The 21,741-nt window shown below is 39.9% G+C and overlaps 2 protein-coding genes across 3 annotated transcripts in view; one reads left to right on the top strand and one right to left on the bottom strand.

Moving 5' to 3' along the window:
• Positions 1–7,118, bottom strand: part of afg2a (AFG2 AAA ATPase homolog A) — a 142,866-nt gene extending 135,748 nt beyond the window's left edge. The window contains exons 1-3 of one of the 2 annotated variants that reach the window (XM_079839009.1): positions 6,522–7,118; positions 4,863–4,987; positions 4,234–4,391 (exon numbers count right to left, since the gene is read on the bottom strand). In XM_079839009.1, coding sequence (XP_079695135.1) covers positions 4,234–4,391; positions 4,863–4,987; positions 6,522–6,657 — 419 coding nt within the window. In that variant the 5' untranslated portion in view covers positions 6,658–7,118. The remainder of the gene's footprint in view (positions 1–4,233; positions 4,392–4,862; positions 4,988–6,521) is intronic. The other variant, XM_079839010.1, reaches the window with a different exon arrangement.
• The window catches only part of nudt6 (nudix (nucleoside diphosphate linked moiety X)-type motif 6), a 24,330-nt gene continuing 9,599 nt past the window's right edge, over positions 7,011–21,741 (top strand). The window contains exons 1-3 of the mRNA XM_079839011.1: positions 7,011–7,274; positions 14,343–14,546; positions 19,593–19,648. Coding sequence (XP_079695137.1) covers positions 7,043–7,274; positions 14,343–14,546; positions 19,593–19,648 — 492 coding nt within the window. The 5' untranslated portion in view covers positions 7,011–7,042. The remainder of the gene's footprint in view (positions 7,275–14,342; positions 14,547–19,592; positions 19,649–21,741) is intronic.

The raw sequence follows: 21,741 nt of genomic DNA, 5'->3' as shown, positions 1-21,741 counted from the left end.
AAAATATTTTAAATATATATTTTTATAAAGTAATATTTATTTTATTATAAAACATTTATATTCATATAAAGGTATATTATATTTATTATATTTGTTTTTATTTGTGTTTATAAATAAACTTTTTTTTGAGGAATAATGCTGATCACAAATATGTTTATAAAAATTTATAAACAATTATAAATATTAATATCATAAAAATATTTTTAAAAATTAGAATATATACATTATAAACATTATAAAAATTTATAAAAATCATAAATATTTATAAAACATTTATATTTATATACATTACATTTATTTTTATTTATACATTTAAAAATATATATATTTTGCGGAATAATGCTGATTACAAATCACAAATTTATTTATAAAATAAAAATATTTAAAATATATATTTTTATAAAGTAATATTTATTGTATATGTATAATATAAATTTATAAAAATTATAAAAAAATTATACATTTAAAAATATTTATAAAACATTTGATTTAAATGTGTATTATATTTGTTGTTATTTATAGATATTTATATATATATTATTTATAAAGAATAATGCTGATTACAAATCACAAATATGTTTATACGTAAAAATATATATTCAATTATAGCCGCAATACTTTTTATGTGAAACATGAGACGATAAAACCGCTGGTCTGGGCGAAGGTTTATGCAGGTGAAGCGTGTGTTTCTGCAGTGAACCAGCAGATGGAGACACTCACTAACAAACACACAGCCCTGAGGAAAACCTGCTGTGTGTGTGTGTGTGTGTGTGTGTGTGTGTGTGTGTGTGTGTGTGTGTGTGTGTGTGTGTGTGTGTGTGCTGAGGTGTGTGTTGAGGTGTGTGTGTGTGTGTGTGTGTGTTGAGGTGTGTGTGTGTGTGTGTGTGTGTTGAGGTGTGTGTGTGTGTGTGTGTGTGTTGAGGGTTGTGTGTGTGTGTTGAGGTGTGTGTGTGTGTGTGTTGAGGTGTGTGTGTGTGTGTGTTGAGGTGTGTGTGTGTGTGTGTGTGTGTGTGTGTGTGTGTGTGTGTGTGTGTGTGTGTGTTGAGGTGTGTGTGTGTGTGTGTGTGTGTGTGTGTTGAGGTGTGTGTGTGTGTGTGTGTGTGTGTTGAGGTGTGTGTGTGTGTGTGTGTGTGTGTGTGTGTGTTGAGGTGTGTGTGTGTGTGTGTGTGTGTGTGTGTGTGTGTGTGTGTGTTGAGGTGTGTGTGTGTGTGTGTGTGTGTGTGTGTGTGTGTGTGTGTGTGTGTGTAGAGGTGTGTGTGTGTGTTTTGAGGTGTGTGTGTGTGTGTGTGTGTGTGTGTGTGTGTGTGTGTGTGTGTGTGTAGAGGTGTGTGTGTGTGTTTTGAGGTGTGTGTGTGTGTGTGTGTGTGTGTGTGTGTGTGTGTGTGTGTGTGTGTGTGTGTGTGTGTGTGTGTTTTGAGGTGTGTGTGTGTGTGTGTGTGTGTGTGTGTGTTGAGGTGTGTGTGTGTGTTTTGAGGTGTGTGTGTGTGTGTGTGTGTGTGTGTGTGTTGAGGTGTGTGTGTGTGTGTGTGTGTGTGTGTGTGTGTGTGTGTGTGTGTGTGTGTGTGTGTGTGTGTGTGTGTGTGTTGAGGTGTGTGTGTGTGTGTGTGTGTGTGTGTGTGTGTGTGTGTGTGTTGAGGTGTGTGTGTGTGTGTGTGTGTGTGTGTGTGTAGAGGTGTGTGTGTGTGTGTTTTGAGCTGTGTGTGTGTGTGTGTGTGTGTGTGTGTGTGTGTGTAGAGGTGTGTGTGTGTGTGTGTGTTTTGAGGTGTGTGTGTGTGTGTGTGTGTGTGTGTGTGTGTGTGTGTGTTGAGGTGTGTGTGTGTGTGTGTGTTTTGAGGTGTGTGTGTGTGTGTGTGTGTGTGTGTGTGTGTGTTGAGGTGTGTGTGTGTGTGTGTGTGTGTGTGTGTGTGTGTGTGTGTGTGTGTGTTGAGGTGTGTGTGTGTGTGTGTGTGTTGAGGTGTGTGTTGAGGTGTGTGTGTGTGTGTGTGTGTGTGTGTGTGTGTGTAGAGGTGTGTGTGTGTTTTGAGGTGTGTGTGTGTGTGTGTGTGTGTGTGTGTTGAGGTGTGTGTGTGTGTGTGTGTGTGTTGAGGTGTGTGTGTGTGTTGAGGTGTGTGTGTGTGTGTGTGTGTGTGTGTGTGTGTGTGTGTGTGTGTGTGTGTTGAGGTGTGTGTGTGTGTGTGTGTGTGTGTGTGTTGAGGTGTGTGTGTGTGTGTTGAGGTGTGTGTGTGTGTGTGTGTGTGTGTTGAGGTGTGTGTGTGTGTGTGTGTGTGTGTGTGTTGAGGTGTGTGTGTGTGTGTGTGTGTGTGTGTGTAGAGGTGTGTGTGTGTGTGTTTTGAGGTGTGTGTGTGTGTGTGTGTGTGTTTTGAGGTGTGTGTGTGTGTGTGTGTGTGTGTGTTGAGGTGTGTGTGTTGAGGTGTGTGTGTGTGTGTGTGTGTGTGTGTGTGTGTGTGTGTGTGTGTGTGTTGAGGTGTGTGTGTGTGTGTGTGTGTTGAGGTGTGTGTGTGTGTGTGTGTGTGTGTGTGTGTGTGTTGAGTGTGTGTGTGTGTGTGTGTGTGTGTGTGTGTGTGTGTGTGTGTGTGTGTGTGTGTGTGTGTGTGTGTGTGTGTGTGTGTTGAGGTGTGTGTGTGTGTGTGTGTGTGTGTGTGTGTGTGTGTGTGTTGAGGTGTGTGTGTGTGTGTGTGTGTGTGTGTGTGTGTGTGTGTGTGTAGAGGTGTGTGGTGTGTTTTGAGGTGTGTGTGTGTGTGTGTGTGTGTGTGTGTTGAGGTGTGTGTGTGTGTGTGTGTGTGTGTGTGTGTGTGTGTTGAGGTGTGTGTGTGTTGAGGTGTGTGTGTGTGTGTGTGTGTGTGTGTGTGTGTGTGTGTGTTGAGGTGTGTGTGTGTGTGTGTGTGTGTGTGTGTGTGTTGAGGTGTGTGTGTGTGTGTGTGTGTGTGTGTGTGTGTGTGTGTGTGTGTGTGTTGAGGTGTGTGTGTGTGTGTGTGTGTGTGTGTGTTGAGGTGTGTGTGTGTGTGTGTGTGTGTGTGTAGAGGTGTGTGTGTGTGTTTTGAGGTGTGTGTGTGTGTGTGTGTGTGTGTTGAGGTGTGTGTGTTGAGGTGTGTGTGTGTGTGTGTGTGTGTGTGTGTGTGTGTGTGTGTGTGTTGAGGTGTGTGTGTGTGTGTGTGTGTGTGTGTGTGTGTGTGTGTGTGTGTGTGTGTGTGTGTTGAGGTGTGTGTGTGTGTGTGTGTGTGTGTGTGTGTTGAGGTGTGTGTGTGTGTGTGTGTGTGTGTGTGTAGAGGTGTGTGTGTGTTTTGAGGTGTGTGTGTGTGTGTGTGTGTGTGTGTGTGTGTGTTGAGGTGTGTGTGTGTGTGTGTGTTGAGGTGTGTGTGTGTTGAGGTGTGTGTGTGTGTGTGTGTGTGTGTGTGTGTGTGTGTTGAGGTGTGTGTGTGTGTGTGTGTGTGTGTGTGTGTGTTGAGGTGTGTGTGTGTGTGTGTGTGTGTGTGTGTGTGTGTTGAGGTGTGTGTGTGTGTGTGTGTGTGTGTGTGTGTGTGTGTGTGTGTGTGTGTGTGTGTGTGTGTGTGTGTGTGTGTGTGTGTTGAGGTGTGTGTGTGTGTGTGTGTGTGTGTGTGTGTGTGTGTGTGTGTGTGTTGAGGTGTGTGTGTGTGTGTGTGTGTGTGTGTGTGTAGAGGTGTGTGTGTGTTTTGAGGTGTGTGTGTGTGTGTGTGTGTGTGTGTGTGTGTGTGTGTGTGTGTGTGTGAGGTGTGTGTGTGTGTGTGTGTGTGTGTGTGTGTGTGTGTGTTGAGGTGTGTGTGTGTGTGTGTGTGTGTGTGTGTGTGTGTGTGTGTGTTGAGGTGTGTGTGTGTGTGTGTGTGTGTGTGTGTGTGTGTGTGTGTGTGTGTGTGTTGAGGTGTGTGTGTGTGTGTGTGTGTGTGTGTGTGTGTTGAGGTGTGTGTGTGTGTGTGTGTGTGTGTGTTGAGGTGTGTGTGTGTGTGTGTGTGTGTGTGTGTGTGTGTGTGTGTGTGTGTGTGTGTGTGTGTGTGTGTGTGTGTGTGTGTGTGTGTGTGTGTTGAGGTGTGTGTGTGTGTGTGTGTGTGTGTGTGTGTGTGTGTGTGTGTGTGTGTGTGTGTGTGTGTGTGTGTGTGTGTGTGTGTGTGTGTGTGTGTGTGTGTGTGTGTGTGTGTGTGTGTGTGTGTGTTGAGGTGTGTGTGTGTGTGTGTGTGTGTGTGTGTGTGTGTGTGTGTGTGTGTGTGTGTCGGCTGGTACCTGAGGCTCAGCTGGACGTGTTCGGCCTGTATCACGGCTCCTGTGATTGGCTGCAGGGTCACATGAGCTCCAGGGGTCACTCTCAGACTGGACTGGACGCTGGACTGAAGGCCAACACGTCTGCCCGGAAACTGAGACGCCGGCCACGCCACACACACCTGCGCACACACACACACACACACACACACACACCGCTTCAACACACTGATTCCCCGGCACTATCTGACACAGAGCTGGGAACTGTAGACTGTTCAGACTGTTCACACACACACACACACTCACTCACTCACACACACACACACACACTCTCTCTCACTCTCTCTCACACACACACACACACACACTCACACACACTCACACACACTCTCACACACACACACACTCTCTCACACACACACACACACACACACATGTTTGTTTTTGTGAAATGTGAGGACATTCCATAGGCGTAATGGTTTTTATACCGTACAAACCGTATTTTCTATCCCGTTACACTGCCCCTAAACCTACCCATCACACACACACACACACACACACACACACACACACACTCTCACTCACTCACTCACTCACTCACTCACACACTCTCTCTCTCTCACACACACACACACTCACACACACACACACACCTCCTGCTGTCCCGTGCTGCTGGAGATCAGGACAGGACGTCCGATGCAGATGTTCAGGGTCTTCATGGTGTTCACACTCATCTGAGCCAAATACGACCTCCATCTCTGAGGGGCTTTATCCTCCGCTGCAAACACACTCGTTCCGTCGATCATCACATACAAACACAGACTTTACATACAATCTATTTAAATAGAAGACATTCAAAGCAATGCTGGTGTTTGTGTCATCTGCTTGTTTATTTATGTATTTATATTGTTTGATGTACGTGTTTTCCACTCATAGTTCAAAATGTGTTTGTTTTGTATATAAGTACTTTTATATTTATAGTTTATAAAGTAAAGTATCACACACTGATAAAAATAGAATATAAACATATCATTAGTAAAAAATATATTTATAATACATATATATATATACTGTTCATATTATATAATATATAATTAGGGCTGTCAAAAGATTAATCGCGATTAATCGCATCCAAAATAAAAGTTTGTGTTTACATAATATATGTGTGTGTACTCTGTTAATTATTATTTATATATAAATACACACACAAGCATGAATATATTTAAGAAAAAAATATTATTTTTATATATAAAACATTTATATTTATACATATTATAGATTATATTAATGTATATACATGCAAATATTTCTTAAATATATACATGAATGTGTGTGTATTTATATATAAATAATAATTAACAGAGTACACACACATATATTATGTAAACACAAACTTTTATTTTGGATGCGATTAATCGCGATTAATCTTTTGACAGCCCTAATATATTATATATTATATTATATTATATTATATTATATTATATTATATTATATTCAGCATGTCTGTTTACCTACCCCTAACCGATAAACACTTGTTATTAAACACGTTAGACGCTTTATTTCCACTTTTCTAATATTTTCTTCATTTTTTTTAGAAAATAAATGCCTTTCCGATCTGATATGTGATGGGAAAAGGGAGTAGAGTGAGTTCTGCAAAAGGTGGATTCGAACCGAGGTTCAATTTGCGTCAAAACTTGATGCCATGTGTCTTACCACTGCACTATTGATTTCCGTGATTTTGTCTTGCCAAACCAGATGTTTAGGAAACAAGGCGGTATATTTGTACTTAATGTAAATGGCATCTACTCCAGTAAAACATTTCTGAGAGGACCCACCCACCCATTTTTTTTGCTTCCGACGCCCATGAAGTAAAGTATCACACACTGATAAAAATAGAATATAAACATATTATCATTAGTAAAAAAATAATTAATTATACATATATATTTGTTCATATTATATAAGAGCAGTAATTATTATTTTGTAATAGTAATTCTTTTACAAAAAAAGTATTTTTTACGATTAATTATTATTCGTGGGATTATTTTTGTTATGATCACGTGATGTCAAAATGGCGTCAACCATGAGTGGGCGACCCACTCCATGAAAAATAAAGCAGCTTTTAAAACAAATAAACTAATAATAGTAAAATCAGTGCAGCTTTAAACACGCGAGTGTTTATTAAAAAATACCCGCCCATCAAACCAGTACAGATTCAAGCCCTGATTGTCGACGTTTATCATATTTTATAAATGTATCCTAACTAATGAATGAAGCCCCTGCGCGCCCCTGGTGTCGCGCGCTCCCGTTACCTCTCTCCGTGAAGTCTGTGACCGTTAATCCGCCGCTCGGGGCACATGAGTCCGGTTCTTCACAGATAGACCCGGATCTGTCTCCTTCTCCTTCACTCGCTCTCTTTTTCCCTTTGCCTTTCTTGCTTGATGACATGATGTCTGATCTGTTATTAGATGTGTGTTAAACACACACACACACACAAACACCGTCCACATGTGAACATAAACTTCCCGATGTCAGAGTTCAGCGCCTCCTCCTCGTTAACTACCGTAAAACACAAAATACACAGGCCTTAAAAATCGTACCATTACACAATACACTTTTTTCGACGCAAATAGCTTGTGTGTTTGCTTATGTCTACCACGGTACTACCAAAGTCCATAAAGCCAAAGTGTTACAAATTAAATATCAGATTAAAATTAATGTATTTATGAATGTACTGTCGCTTTAAAGAAGCGAATGTATGGATTGTTTTCACACGCGCCGGTGATAGCGTCATTACGGCACGCGTGCGGCTGTTGGAGGTTGTTTTGTTGTCATGGTGTGTTGGGTCATGTCGCGCGGGTTCTGCCGGGTTTCTTCCGTGCTCTGCCGGTTCTCCTCTGTGTTCAGGGGGTGTGCCTCCGCCGGTTCGGTTCGGTTCGGCTCCGGTTGTCAGGAGCGGCTCTCCCGGCCTCTGCTCTCCGGGACCGTGGATCGGTTCGGCGGCGTGACGGTGCGAGACTTTCCGCCGGACATCAGCGAGGAAGAGTTCGCGGAGCTGCTGAGGGGTCAGAAGTGCAGAATCATCAGATTCATAACATTATAAAACACTAACGAAGTCATGCAGGGGTATAGTGTGACGTCTGTAAATGACATTGTGTTATTATGTAACTGTTAGTCAAGTTTTTTATTATTTATATACACACACACACTCTCACACACACACTCACTCACACACACTCTCTCACACACACACACACACACACACACACACACACACACACACACACACACACACACACACACACTCTCTCACACACTCTCTCTCTCTCTCACACACACACACACACACACACACACTCTCACACTCACTCACACACACTCACACACACACTCTCTCTCACACACACACACACACACACACACACTCTCACACTCACTCACACACACTCTCTCACACACACTCTCACTCACACACACACTCACTCACACACACTCTCTCACTCTCTTACTCACACACACACACTCTCACACTCACTCACACACTCACTCACACACACTCTCTCACACTCACACACACACACACACACTCACACACTCTCTCTCACTCACACACTCACTCACACACACACACACACACTCTCTCACTCTCTCACTCACACACACACACACTCTCACACTCACTCACACACTCTCTCACACACACACACACACTCTCTCTCACACACACTCACTCTCTCACACACACACACTCACACTCACTCACACTCTCTCACACACACTCACACACACACACACACACACACACACACACACACACTCACTCTCTCACACACACACACTCACACACACACACACACTCACACTCACTCACACACACTCACTCACACTCACTCACACACACTCTCTCACACACACACACTCACTCACACTCACTCACACACACACACTCACTCTCTCACACACACACACACTCACACTCACTCACACACACTCTCTCACACACACTCACTCACACTCACTCACTCACACTCTCTCACACACACACACTCACACTCACTCACACACACTCTCTCACACACACTCACTCACACTCTCTCACACACACTCACAGACACACTCTCTCACACACACTCACTCACTCACACACACACACACACACACACACACTCTCACTCACACTCTCTCACACACTCTCTCACTCACACACATTTTATTTTATTTAAAAAAATTTACATTCAGTTATAAAGTGTCATAAAGTTGAGTGAAAAATGTCTAACTGAAAGATTGTTTTCCCCTAATATTTTTCCAAATACTTATGCACAGGATTAAATAAAAAAAATACAATATTCATTATGATCAGGCATAACATTATGACCGGTGAAGTGAATAACACTGATTATCTCTTCATCATCTGTTAGTGGGTGGAAAAGAACACGTGATCATCAGACCAGGGGCCCGTTCTTCGTACCTCGCTTAATACATCTAAGATGATTTGACAGATCCCAGATCTTTTAATCGTGATAACTGATCTCTGGCTAATTTGGTTCTTCAAACGAATTTGCGGATTGGATTAAAATATCTGGATTAAATGATCTAAGATTACTGAGCGTTCTTTTTTTCCCTGAAGAGGGCAGATGCATCGATACTCGAAACCACGATTAGCAATGCAGCGATTGGCTGGCGTCAAGACAGCAACGTAATGACATCATATAATTAAAAAGCCACCTGGCAAAAAACTTGACAAATTACACAAAAAAAACCCACGAATTTCTGAACCTTTATAAGGAAACAGCCAAACTACCAAACCAACATAACAGTTATAATAGATAAATGATAAATGTTTTTTTTTTTTTTAAACATGATTACCAATTATTTATATTCACGATTTTATACAGTATTTGTACACCCTTTACATTTTTATTTCAATGTTGTAATTTAATTTTTAATTTAATTTGAAGCAGATTTGTAACGTGACAGTTTCTTATGGGTCAAGATAAAATTATCCTCTCTTGCGCTGCATCAAGCCATCCCATAATATCCGTGATCACTTAATGCACGGCTCAGAGTAACTGTACAACATGTGTGTAAACCAATAAAAACAAAATTATATAAAGTAATTATTCCATCACAAATAAATCGCTCAATCAAGTGGCTGTGTCTATAGTAGCCTATTATACACAACATTATACATTCTCATGTACATATACAATATAAAATTTTTCTATTATTATTTAAAATTATTATTATTGCCCCTGGTTCAGTAATGAACTCTTGTAATAAAGTAGCAGTGGCTGGGACAGATTTTAAGTATCACCTCAAGATGCAATCTAATCCTGTTTACATGAAATAAGCCGCTCCCGACCCGAGTAGGTTTAAGCTTACGGACCTGTTACTATGACAGCAAGTCCAGGATGAGCTTCGAAGAACCAAACAATCCGAGATCATGTCAAATCGTCAACAATCAAATCCAGCTAACTGAGTTAGCGAGGTACGAAGAACGGGCCCCAGGCCAGCTTCTTCCATCGCTCCGTGGTCCAGTTCTGATGCTCACGGGCCACTGTTGGTGCTTTGGGCCCATGATCCTGTGTTGCTGCAGTTTTGGAGATGCTCTGACCCGTCACAATCTGGCCTTTGTCAAACTCACTCAAATCCTCACGCTTGTCCATTTCTCCTGCTTCTAACACATCAACTCTGAGGACAAAATGTTCACTTGCTGCCTAATATATCCCACCCACTAACAGATCATCAGTGTTATAATGTTATGCCTGATTGGTGTATAGGGTACAACGGGGCTAAAGGCTCCTTTGATTTTATTCACGATCGCGATTTGATGCTTTTTTAAATGTTGTAGATTTAAGTAGCAAACAAGAAACGCTAAAATTATTGAATATATTTTAAGACAAAGTTCTGATTTTTGTTCATGGTAATTAAAGCAACAGTTGTTTAAAAATGGAAGAATATGTAATTCAGATTGATTAATATAATAATATAAATAAATATATTAGAGATGATCACCATATTCATAATGAAACCATCATATTTAAATTATTATATTAATCATATCATGTAATAAAATATTTTTTTTAATCTATATTACATTTGTATGGGATCTCCTTTCATAATCTTAATTTTTTTTAATGATTTTGTTTTTATATTTTTTAAATATATTTCTATGTTAACATATATTTTAATGACAGCATATTTATTGAACAAAAATGAATTATTTTATTATAATATTCGAAATAATCAGAAAGTGGTTCAAACTTTGCTAAAGGGATTGTTTTGAACAAGTATTAACTAGACATTATTAAAAAACATTATTTGTGTCAATACTGTGATACATTCATAAGATTTTTAACAAAATAAACCACTTTTATGATTTATTTTCACACAAAATCTGTTGCTCCATAAATAGGATGACCAGACGTCCCCATTTTCCGGCTTTGGGTGTTCTGTCATACTTACACACATGCTTAAAATAAGCCTAAAATGCAAAATAACAAGACCAATTAAAGATAGTAAGAGTTATTTTCAAGCAAACACGTAACAAAACATTTGAAGTAAAAAAATAATAATAATAATTTATACAGTTTAAACTTGTGAAAATATTAAATACAATTATAAAATGTTAAAATATTTGTAAATAGTTTTATATCTGATATTTATTTATTTTCTTTTTATAATGTGTTTTTGCGGGTGCGTTGAAATGTATTAAATCCAGACCAAAAATCCTAATAATCAAACTAAATCATAATAATTATTAATGTTAATAATAATATAGGGAGCCCACAACAACAAATATATTACAAAATGTATTGTCCCTGTTTTTTAATTAAAATATAATAACAAATTAGATTTTAGTGGTATTTTGACCACTCAAATAGGAAATGTCCCCGGTTTCCATTTCAGAAATATGGTCACCTTATACATAAATGTTCAACACAAACATATAAATGGGAGTAATGGAAAGCGCATTTTTCTTAAAGGATTAGTTCACTTTTAAATAAACTTTTGCTGATCATTTTCTCATCCGAGATGTCCATGTCTTTATTTCTGCAGGCGAAAAGAAATGAAGGTTTTGGATGAAAACAGTCCAGGGTTTTTCTCCATATAATGGACTTCAATGGATTCAGTGCAGCTTTAAAAGGCTTTAAAGGTCCCGTTTTTCGTGTTTTTTTTAAGCTTTGATTGTGTTTACAGTGTGCAATATAACATGTGTTCATGTTTCATGTGTAAAAAAACACAGTATTTTTCACACAATTTACTGATCTGTATTCCGCTGTTTTCACTGTCCTCAAAACGGCCTGAGAATTTCCTCGTTCTATGAAGTCCTTCAGAAATACGTAACGAGTTCTGATTGGGCCAGCGGTTCCCGTGTTGTGATTGGACAGCAGCTTAGGATACGTTGCCCGGAAAGGTCACGCCTCTTACCATAACGGGGAGATGAACGCGCTCAAACTACAGCCCCTGAAAGCCAAACTAAGGTGATTTGACTCCGGGATGAAAATAACAGCGTCTGATGGCGACAAACGCAACCGAACCGAACGCAACACTTCCTCTTATCCACGCGGGAGCAACAAGACCACGCCCCCTTTTTCGCGTATTCTTGTGGGCGGAGGTTAGTCGACAAACTGTTCTACTGACGTAATTAAAGCAGGAAGTACCAGGATGTAGTCCAAACCAGCCGTTCGCTGTAGGCTTTGAAAGTGAACTTCTGTCAAATAAAATATCTCGCTTGGCATTGAACTTTGAGCTTTATCATTTTACAGGTATTATTTATGCTCTAACAGCAACATTACACACTAACTAAAGTTTCAAAAATGGGATCACAAGGAACAGGACCTTTAACGACACCAGATGATGAATAAGGGTCTGATCTAGACAAACCATCAGTTTCTGAGAGAAACCCAGCAGTATTTATGATATTATTTTACCTCTTATCAGACGAGCGTGATCATCTCTGAGCTCCTCCATAACTTCCGCTGAGTGAGGTCAAAATACGAGCGTGGCCATAGATGTATACGTAGATGCCTCATTAGCGACCGCACGGATCAGTAGAATGAGGCATCTACGATGTATATATCTATGACAACAATCGTATTTTGACCTCACTCAGCGGAAGTTATGGCGGAGCTCAGAGATGATCACGCGCGTCTGATAAGAGGTAAAATAATATCATAAATACTGCTGGGTTTCTCTCAGAAACTGATGGTTTGTCTAGATCAGACCCTTATTCATCATCTGGTGTCGTTTAAAGCCCTTTTAAAGCTGCACTGAAACTGTCATTTGAACCGTTTGGAGCCCATTGAAGTCCATTATATGGAGAAAAACCCTGGACTGTTTTCATCCAAAACCTTCATTTCTTTTCGACTGCAGAAATAAAGACATGGACATCTTGGGTGACATGGGGGTGAGTAAATCATCAGCAAAAGTTTATTTAAAAGTACTAATCCTTTAAAGCTACACTGTGTGATATTTTCCTCCATCTAGTGGTGAACTTGTATATGACCATTAGGGCTGTCACTTTACGTTCGAAAATCGATTGCACAATCGATCGGACCAACCAACACAAGTTTCGAAAACGAAAATAGGGAACCGATTTTAACCAAATATGTACACTATTATTTTTGAACGAATTAAACAAATAAAAAAGGACCCGTGGAGGCGGAGCCATGCAGCTCGAAATCAAACAGGGGAAAGACGGCCTTAACAGCAATGCGGGATCTGTTTGGTGACGTCTACACAAGGGGCTACGAAAGAGTGAATGACGTCGAAAGCGACCTCTTACAGGAGATGTTGATTTATGAAAAGGAACCACCTTTGCCAGCTGACAGCGACCCGCTTTTGTGGTGGAAGATTGGCAGTTGAAATACGCCCACCTTGCGCAGCTGTCAATGAAGTACCTGAGTGTCCCTGCATCAGTGCGGTCGCAGCGCGTCTTCTCAACAGCTGGACATATAGTGAATAAAAAACGCTCTGCTCTGGACCCCGAAAATGTTGATAGACTTGTTTTCCTGTCCAATAATTTGTAATAGAGCCTTATTTGCACGTTTCATCAGTAACGCCCGCATAGCTTAAGTGTCGGTTACGTTCAATTAAAAAAAACACATGGCCTGTTCGCAAGCTAAGTTCATTCAAAGTTTCATTTTGAACGGTTGATTTACGTTAAATTATTATCCACACGAACTTCACATTCAGTGTAGGCTAGTAATTTTTTAAGCTTTATTTTCAACCTCTTTTCATGGGCTACAATTTTGTTGTTGTTGTGGAATTTATAATGGTAAACACAGCCATAAAGCCTGTAGCTAAGGTTTTTCTTTGACGTTATGGCAGTCGACTCTGCTTAATGTTTTTTTCCCAGAATGTTGCACTTCTGTTTGTCATTGTGCACAAAATAAATCATCAGAAATATTGCTGACCTGTGCGTCTCAAGCGCCCTCTTTACTTTCATCCTAATGCCCGTTAGTTGTCCGTGGATTGGCGTAGGCTATATTTAGCGTTGAAAATGAAGACGTCATTTAAAATCGATTTTAGAATCGATTCAATGAACACTTGTGTCTCAAAAATCGAACAGGATTTTTTTACAAAAGTGACAGCCCTAAAGACCATCCAGTGAATATTAGTTTCTGTTCCTCTCAATTCCGATTTGGTTTTAACTCTACGGTGGCCGATTTAGTCCAAGATTAACATGGCTTCCAGTTCCACCTCGTCCACATTCGTCACGGTGCCATCGAGTGTTAAAACGCCAAAGGCAAAGCTTGAATTTACGGGAATGTCCCTCTTTGGCTAATGTACTTTCAAGATGGAGGATCAACATGGCGACCGGCATTCGAACCCTCACCCGTATGTGTTTACAATGGCATATTATAAACTTACGAGAATACTTTATTACTTGAAAGAAGTAAATATACATTAATGAGCACATATATTTTTGAAAGAACTAAGTGTTTTTAGCTAAGAATAAACTAAAAAAGTTACACAGTGTAGCTTTAAGGCGTGCCTTTAGCCCTGTTGTACCCTATATATATATAATATATTTATACTGTGTGTGTGTGTGTGTGTGTGTGTGTGTGTGTGTGTGTGTGTGTGTGTGTGTGTGTGTGTGTGTGTGTGTGTGTGTGTGTGTGTGTTAGGGTCTCTGCATCAGTGGCGTTCGGAGCGCCGGGTCGCCGTGTGGCTCCATGTCCCGATCTCTCTCAGCAGACTCGCGGCCGCGGCGGCTCATCACGGCTTCAGCTTCCATCACGCGCGCGGAGACGTGTGTGTCCTCAGCCTGTGGGCCGCGAGCGGGGAAGACCGGACGCCTGCCTTCGCCACACATCAAGTAGGAGTCGCTGGTAAGGTCCCAGAAATTTTTCTAGCCCAATGACAGCTCAAAACCCGCCCAAATGGAATGAAAACTAGCCCAATTTTCCAGTTTTCCAAAGGGCCTAAAAATAAACGTTATATATATATTAGATATACTATCTATCTATCTATTAGGGGTGTAACGCTACACAAAACTGACGGTTCGGTACGTACCTCGGTTTTGAAGTCACGGTTCGGTACGAATTCGGTACAGCAGTTTTACAAAATTGCTTTTTATTAATTTTATTCAACAGTGGTTTAATGAAAAAAAATTGTGTCTGTCCTTAAATTAATTCAGTTATAACTAAAAGTTTCTTAAAGATAATGCTGTAAACTATATAGGGAGCCTTACTTGCATATTGCTATTAAAGATTAACAACAGAGCCCAAACTATTAGCCTAAATTCAGTTGCTATTTATTTTTAGATATAATAATCAACACTCATTAGCTTCACATAAGGCAGTTTTTGCATTAACTTCTAAATCTAAGTATTACTATTTTTTCTCCAATTTGTTTTTGAAATATAATCATTTAGTGGCTGTAATTTTCATGACAGGTTTATTTAAACATACATTAAATAAACAAGACATCACTAACAGGCTAAGTAGTATATAATGATTATATATAGGCTAATATAACGAATATATAGGCTAATATAGTGCATGTATTCAGTGAAAGAGTTAATCTCTCTAGTGAACTAACAGCTGTGGACTCTAAATGACTTCTGAGGTAAACGTGATTCTACACGACATTGTTTACAAGCTGTTTTATTGTCTTTCCGCGGTTGAAACACCGATGGAGCGATTACACAACATATGATACGTTTCAGTAAGTTGAAATGTATCCTCAACATACCTTAAGATATTAATTTATGTTTATTCTTTAGGAAGAGATGATAGCGTTCACTCGCGCTGCTGCTAGAAGTTGAACTGATACGCGTCTATCAGTCATGTCACATTAAAGAGCGTCAAAACTGCATTTATCGTTTGAATTTCTTGATAAAATGGACTGAATGGACTCAGTATGTTCGTGTGGGAACTCGGATTGAAGTGTGTTCCGCGCTTTAAACAAGCCGACTGTGAACTGTTAAAGATTGCATTCATAACCATTCGGTACACACACACCGAACCGAAAGCCCTGTACCGAAACGGTTCGGTAGAAATACGTGTACCGTTACACCCCTAATATATATACATGGGCGTCAGAAGCAAAAAAAATGTGGGTGGGTCCTCTCTCAGAAAATTTTGACTGTAGTAGATGCCCTTTACATTAAATACAAATATATCGCCTTGTTTGCTAAACGTCTGGTTGGACAAGACAAGATTACGGAAATCACCTTGTCTTGGACAGTGGCTATAGTGTAGTGGTAAGACACATGGCATTAAGTTTTGACGCAAATCGACCCGCGGTTCAAATCCGCCTGTTGCTGAACTCACTTTACTCCCTTTTCCAATCACATATCAGATCGGAAAGGCATTTATTTTCAATAATAATGAAGAAAATATTAGGAAAGTGGATATAAAGTGTCTAACATGTGTTTAATAATAAGTGTTTATCGATTAGGGGTCGGTAAACAGACATGTGCTGGATTAGAGACGATAAAAGTGAGTGGGTCCAATATCACTGATCGTAAAAAGTGGGTGGGTCTTGTCCCGCCCACATATAATGGTTCCGACGCCCATGTATATATATATATATTAGGGCTGGGCAAATTAACGCGTTAACGCGGGCGATTAATTTTTTCAGCTTAACGCAATTAAAATATTTAACGCAAATAACGCAGCGTCCGTTTTTATATCCATTTTTTGCTTAGCGTTACATTATCATCACGCTCTTATTCATGTTAATGCTTCCAAGCCTGACAAGACACAAGAGAACGCGCTGTATGCCAATGTCCTGTGTGTGTGTGTGTGTGTGTGTGTGTGTGTGTGTGTCAGTGTCCTGTCTGTGTGGATGTGTCTCATGTCAGCTAATCAAGGGACACACACACACACTCGACGCATAGAAAGACTCGCGTCAGTTTCCTGCTCACATCGAGTTCTCTTTTGCTCTTGAACAAACAATAACACAGAGGATTTTGAGTATTCTCATATTAGGATCTTAAATTAGTTAAATAACGTCTTAAATGAACTTAAAGAGTTGTGAGGAAATGAGATGCGCGGGGCAGCGCGTGAGATCCGCGGCTGATCTTAAAGTGACAGTAGCACTGATGATGATGTCATTAATGTTCATCAAAGAACAACGGCAACAGAGAAAAGTGTAGCTTTAATGATGATTAATCTATATTTCATTTATTATTTATGCAGTTAAGAAAGATAACTATTACATTTCTGTATATGTATAACAGGGAAGGCCATGGGTAAATATAACATTTATTATTTTGGGTTTATGTAAAGATTGTTTTAAGTTCACTTAAATTAAAAGTTGTTTTTTAAAGCCTAATAAATGTTGAGATTGATATAGCTTTCAGTTATACTGTAATGTAACGTCATTAATGTTTCATAGAGACATCAGTGATACTGGCCTTCATTCATAAAAATATGACAATACAACACATATTTAAAATATACTGTCTTTAAATTGTTTATACATTAATTTGGAGAGTAACTGAAATTATTAAGTTTAGAAACTGACTGTACTATTTTTGATTGTTTTTGAAAGAAGTCTCTTCTGCTCACCAAAGCTGCGTTTATTTGATCCAAAATACAGCAAAAACAGTACCATTGTGAAATATTTGTACAATTTAAAATAGGCTAACTTTTTTTCTATTTGAATATATTTTGAAATACAGTTATTTCTGTGATTCACATGATACTTCAGAAATCATTCTAATATGCCGATCTGCTGCTCAAGAAACAGTTCTGATTATTATCAATGTTGAAAACAGTTGTGCACCTTTTTTTCAGGATTATTTCATGAAAAGAAAGTAAAAAAGAAGAGCATTTATCTGAAATATAAAGCTTTTGCAACTAGATTAATTTAATGTATCCTTGCTGAATAAATGTATTCATTTCTTTGAATTAATCATAAATTGATCTTTATTAAATTTAAATTGATCACAGGAATATATTACATTTTAAAATATACTCAAATAGAAAACAGTTACTTAACATTTTAGTAATATTTCACAATATTACAGCTTTTTTTTTGTATTTTAATAACATAAATGCAGCCTTGGTGAGCAGAAGAGACTTTTTTAAAAACAATTAAAATAGTACAGTTTCCAAACTTTTGACTGGTATAGCGTATGTTCTGTATATATATATATATATAAAATACAGTAACAGAACTAAACAATCTCAGGGCTGTTTTCTTTTAGACATTTGTGCTCTCTTCCCCACCTTTCTGAATAGATTTCAGCAGTAAAGAGAGAAAGCATTTGCCTGCAATTTTTTTTGTTGAGGCCGCGGTACATTATAAAAGTAGCCCAAAAAACTGCAACCCGCAACTCTGTGATTATTCCCGTGATTATACTCCTTTTTTAAAATAGCCCAATTGTGCGGGAAAACAGCGACCCTGGCAACTATGGGTAAGAGGATGAGTTTCAGAGACATGAGAACTGCAGAGCTATGGTGTAGTGTGTCTTTAGGTCCAGCAGGTGGCGCTGTTCAGCCCGAGCGCTCTCACACACACACACACACACACACACACACTGCTGGACACAGGCATGTTTGAACATGCCCGGAAAGATGCCCGGGCAACAGCGTGAGCTCCATCTGGCAGCGCTGGGATTCAGGATGTGTGTGTGTGTGTGTGTGTGTGTGTGTGTGTGTGTGTGTGTGTGTGTGTGTGTGTGTGTGTGTGTGTGTGTGCTGTGTTTGATTAAAGCCGAATGCCATGAAGGTGAAATCCCGCATCTGGAATATTCTAGCAGTGAATAAGAGCACATTTCCGTTCTGTGTGATTTCCAGACCAACTCTGTGTGTTTATTTAGACCGTAGCGATATTAATTCTTAAACAGCACCAATAGCAGCTCGCAATCTGAAGAAATATAGACATATTAATACAGAGCCTTTGGATTTATTAGTAAAACAATATTACAATATCTATGAGAAAAAAACGTTAAGCCTGTAAAGCCTGAAATAATAGTCAGACAAATCTAGTTTTTTTTGTTGTTCACAAAACTTTAGAAAAAAAGTGTTTTTTTTAATCTTTAAAAAAAAAAAAAGTTGCGTATGTGTTTTTGTTGTGTGTCATATTTGATGTGTCAGGCTTTTATGGCTCTGGTAGTGAACAAACAGCTCAACTTTATACAGAGACTCTCTCGCACTCACACATTCAATCACACACACTTAATCACACACTCTCACTCACTCACACTCACATACACACTCAGAAACTCTTTCACACACACACACACACACACACACACACACTCTCTCTCTCACACACACACACACACTTAATCACACACTCTCACTCACATACACACTCTCACTCACGCAGAAACTCTTTCTCACACACACACACACACACACTCTCTCTCTCACACACACTTAATCACACACTCTCACTCACATACACTCACACATGCAGAAACTCTCTCTCTCACACATACACACACACACACACACTCTCTCTCACACACACACACTCAATCACACACTCTCACTCACTCACACACACGCAGAAACTCTCTCACATACACTCTCTCATACACACACACACTCAATCACACTCACATACACACAAAACCTCTCACACACTCTCACACACACACTCCTACACACACACTCACATACACTCTCTCACACACACTCACTCACACACACACTCACTCACACTCTCTGACACACACACACACTCATTCACACTCTCTGACACACACACACACACACTCACTCACTCACACTCGCAAGCACTCTCACACACACACTCACTCTCTCACACACTCACTCTCTCACACACTCACTCTCTCACACACACTCACACTCACACACACACACACAGACCTCAGTCCCTCTCAGTTGTTTATGTCTGTTCTTTTTCCCATCTTCATGTGTGTGTGATCGTGAATCTCTTGTGTTTGTTTAAAGGTGCTGTTGTGGATGAATCCAACAGGAAAGTCCTTGTTGTCCAGGACAGAAATAAGGTACAGACACTGGCATCTCTCATGTATCTCAGGCTCTGTTCAACTTTAAAAAAAAACTTTTTTGGTAAACATCCAGTCATTTGGGTCAGCAAACAAGCAAACATGCAGTCAAAGTCACACTGAAGCGTGTTGTACCCGAACCCCTGACCTTTCCTCATGCTCGTCACGCTTGTGTGTGTGTAAACAGCACTTCCTGAGACTCATTACTGAGGCCTGTGAGTGACACACTTTACCCCATGTGTTATAGAGACATTAAGATTTCAAGACATTTTTAGAAGGAAAAAAAAATCCTGTTAGTAAATGATGACAGAAGTATATTTTTCTGAATCATATTGTGAACTGAGTCTGCGATTGATAATGAATTCTGTGTCTGACCTCGTTAAACGTCTCCCTTCAACCCTCAAGAGCGTTTCCCAGTAAAATAAACAGTTGGGCTGTGCTCCGGGAGGCTTTCAGCTCTGGAATGGAAAATGAAAGGATGGTTTTATCCTTCCGCCAGCGTCTTTTATCTTGCGTCATTTACTGGTAGAAGGTTTTAAATACCTCCGGCTGTATCAGAGGTCAGGCTGCAGTTATTCATCTGAGGAGATTGCATCTGGGCAGACCAACATGTTAATGGAACTCAATCTCATGGGGATGTGTCGAAATGATTAAACCCCAGCTGTGCGTTTAATCCTCCACCAATGGAAAAACAGTGACACATGAGATGAACTCATGCACCATAAAACCCTGCAAAATAATTCATTTCATTTGAGGACACAGATTACCTTAATTCATTGAAGTTTAAGAACCAATAGTTATGAGTACTCGAGTTCACTAAAAGAAGATATACATTGCAGTCAAGTAATGAAGTGAATATATAAGAGACAATTTCACATTAATGATGAACACCTGATGTTAACAAGCAACATCACTGAAGGAACTACAACTGACTTCAGCCACAGCTTTAAAGGGTTAGTTCACCCAAAAATGAAAATTCTGTCATTAATTACTGACCCTCATGTCGTTCGACACCCGTAAGACCTCCGTTCATCTTCAGAACACAAATTAAGATAATAATTATAGTTGAAATCTGATGGCTCTGAAAGGCCTCCATTGGCACAATGCACTTTACACTCTCAAGACCCTTAAAAGACACTAAAGATGTCGTTACAAAGTCCATCTCACTACAGTGGCTCTACAATAACTTTATAAAGCGGCGAGAATAGTTTTTGTGCGCAAAAAAACCCTAAATAAAGACTTATATAGTGATGACGATTTCAAAACACGGCATCATGAAGCTTCGAAGCGTTATGAGTCAGTGAGTCGATTCAGCGGTTCGAAGCGTTATGAATCAGTGAGTCAATTCAGCGGTTCGAAGCGTTATGAATCAGTGAGTCGATTCAGCAGTTTGGATCGCCAAATTTCAGCAGTTTGGCGGTTTGACACGCGATCCGAATCATGATTCGACTCACTGATTCATAACGCTTCGAAGCTTCATGATGCCGTGTTTTGAAATCGTCATCACTATATAAGTCGTTATTTAGGGTTTGTTTGCGCACAAAACTATTCTCGTCACTCCATAAAGTTATTGTAGAGCCGCTGTAGTGAGATGGACTTAATAACGACGTCTTTTAAGGGTCTTGAGAGTGTAAAGTGCATTGAGCCAATGGCGGCCTTTCAGAGCCATCAGATTTCAGCTAAAATATCTTCATTTGTGTCTGAAGATGAACGGAGGTCTGACGGGTGTCCAACCACATGAGGGTCAGTAATTAATGACAGAATTTTCATTTTTGGGTGAACTAACCCTTTAAGGCCTGTACACACCGGGACGAATATCGCGCGCGCTTATCGCCAGCGTTTTTCGGCGCGTCTTGAGTGTTCACACCCAAGCGATTTTCACTGGCGATGCGCCGAGTGAACGTGCACATTCAGTAGATAGCGCTCCCGGTACACAAGGTGGTGCTGCGGCACTTTACACTTCTGACACTCGCTTGTCACACAGAAGAAGAAGAGAGACATTCACACACTTTTTGCTAACTGGCAGGCAGCATTAGCAGCTCATCTTCTTCTTTGTCTACTTACTACTTCTTCGTCGTATCAATGTGTGCTCG

The sequence above is a fragment of the Gobio gobio genome (assembly GCF_949357685.1).
Source record: "Gobio gobio genome assembly, chromosome: 16".
Taxonomy (NCBI): Eukaryota; Metazoa; Chordata; class Actinopteri; order Cypriniformes; family Gobionidae; genus Gobio; species Gobio gobio.
This window is presented reverse-complemented; position numbering and strand designations above follow the sequence as displayed.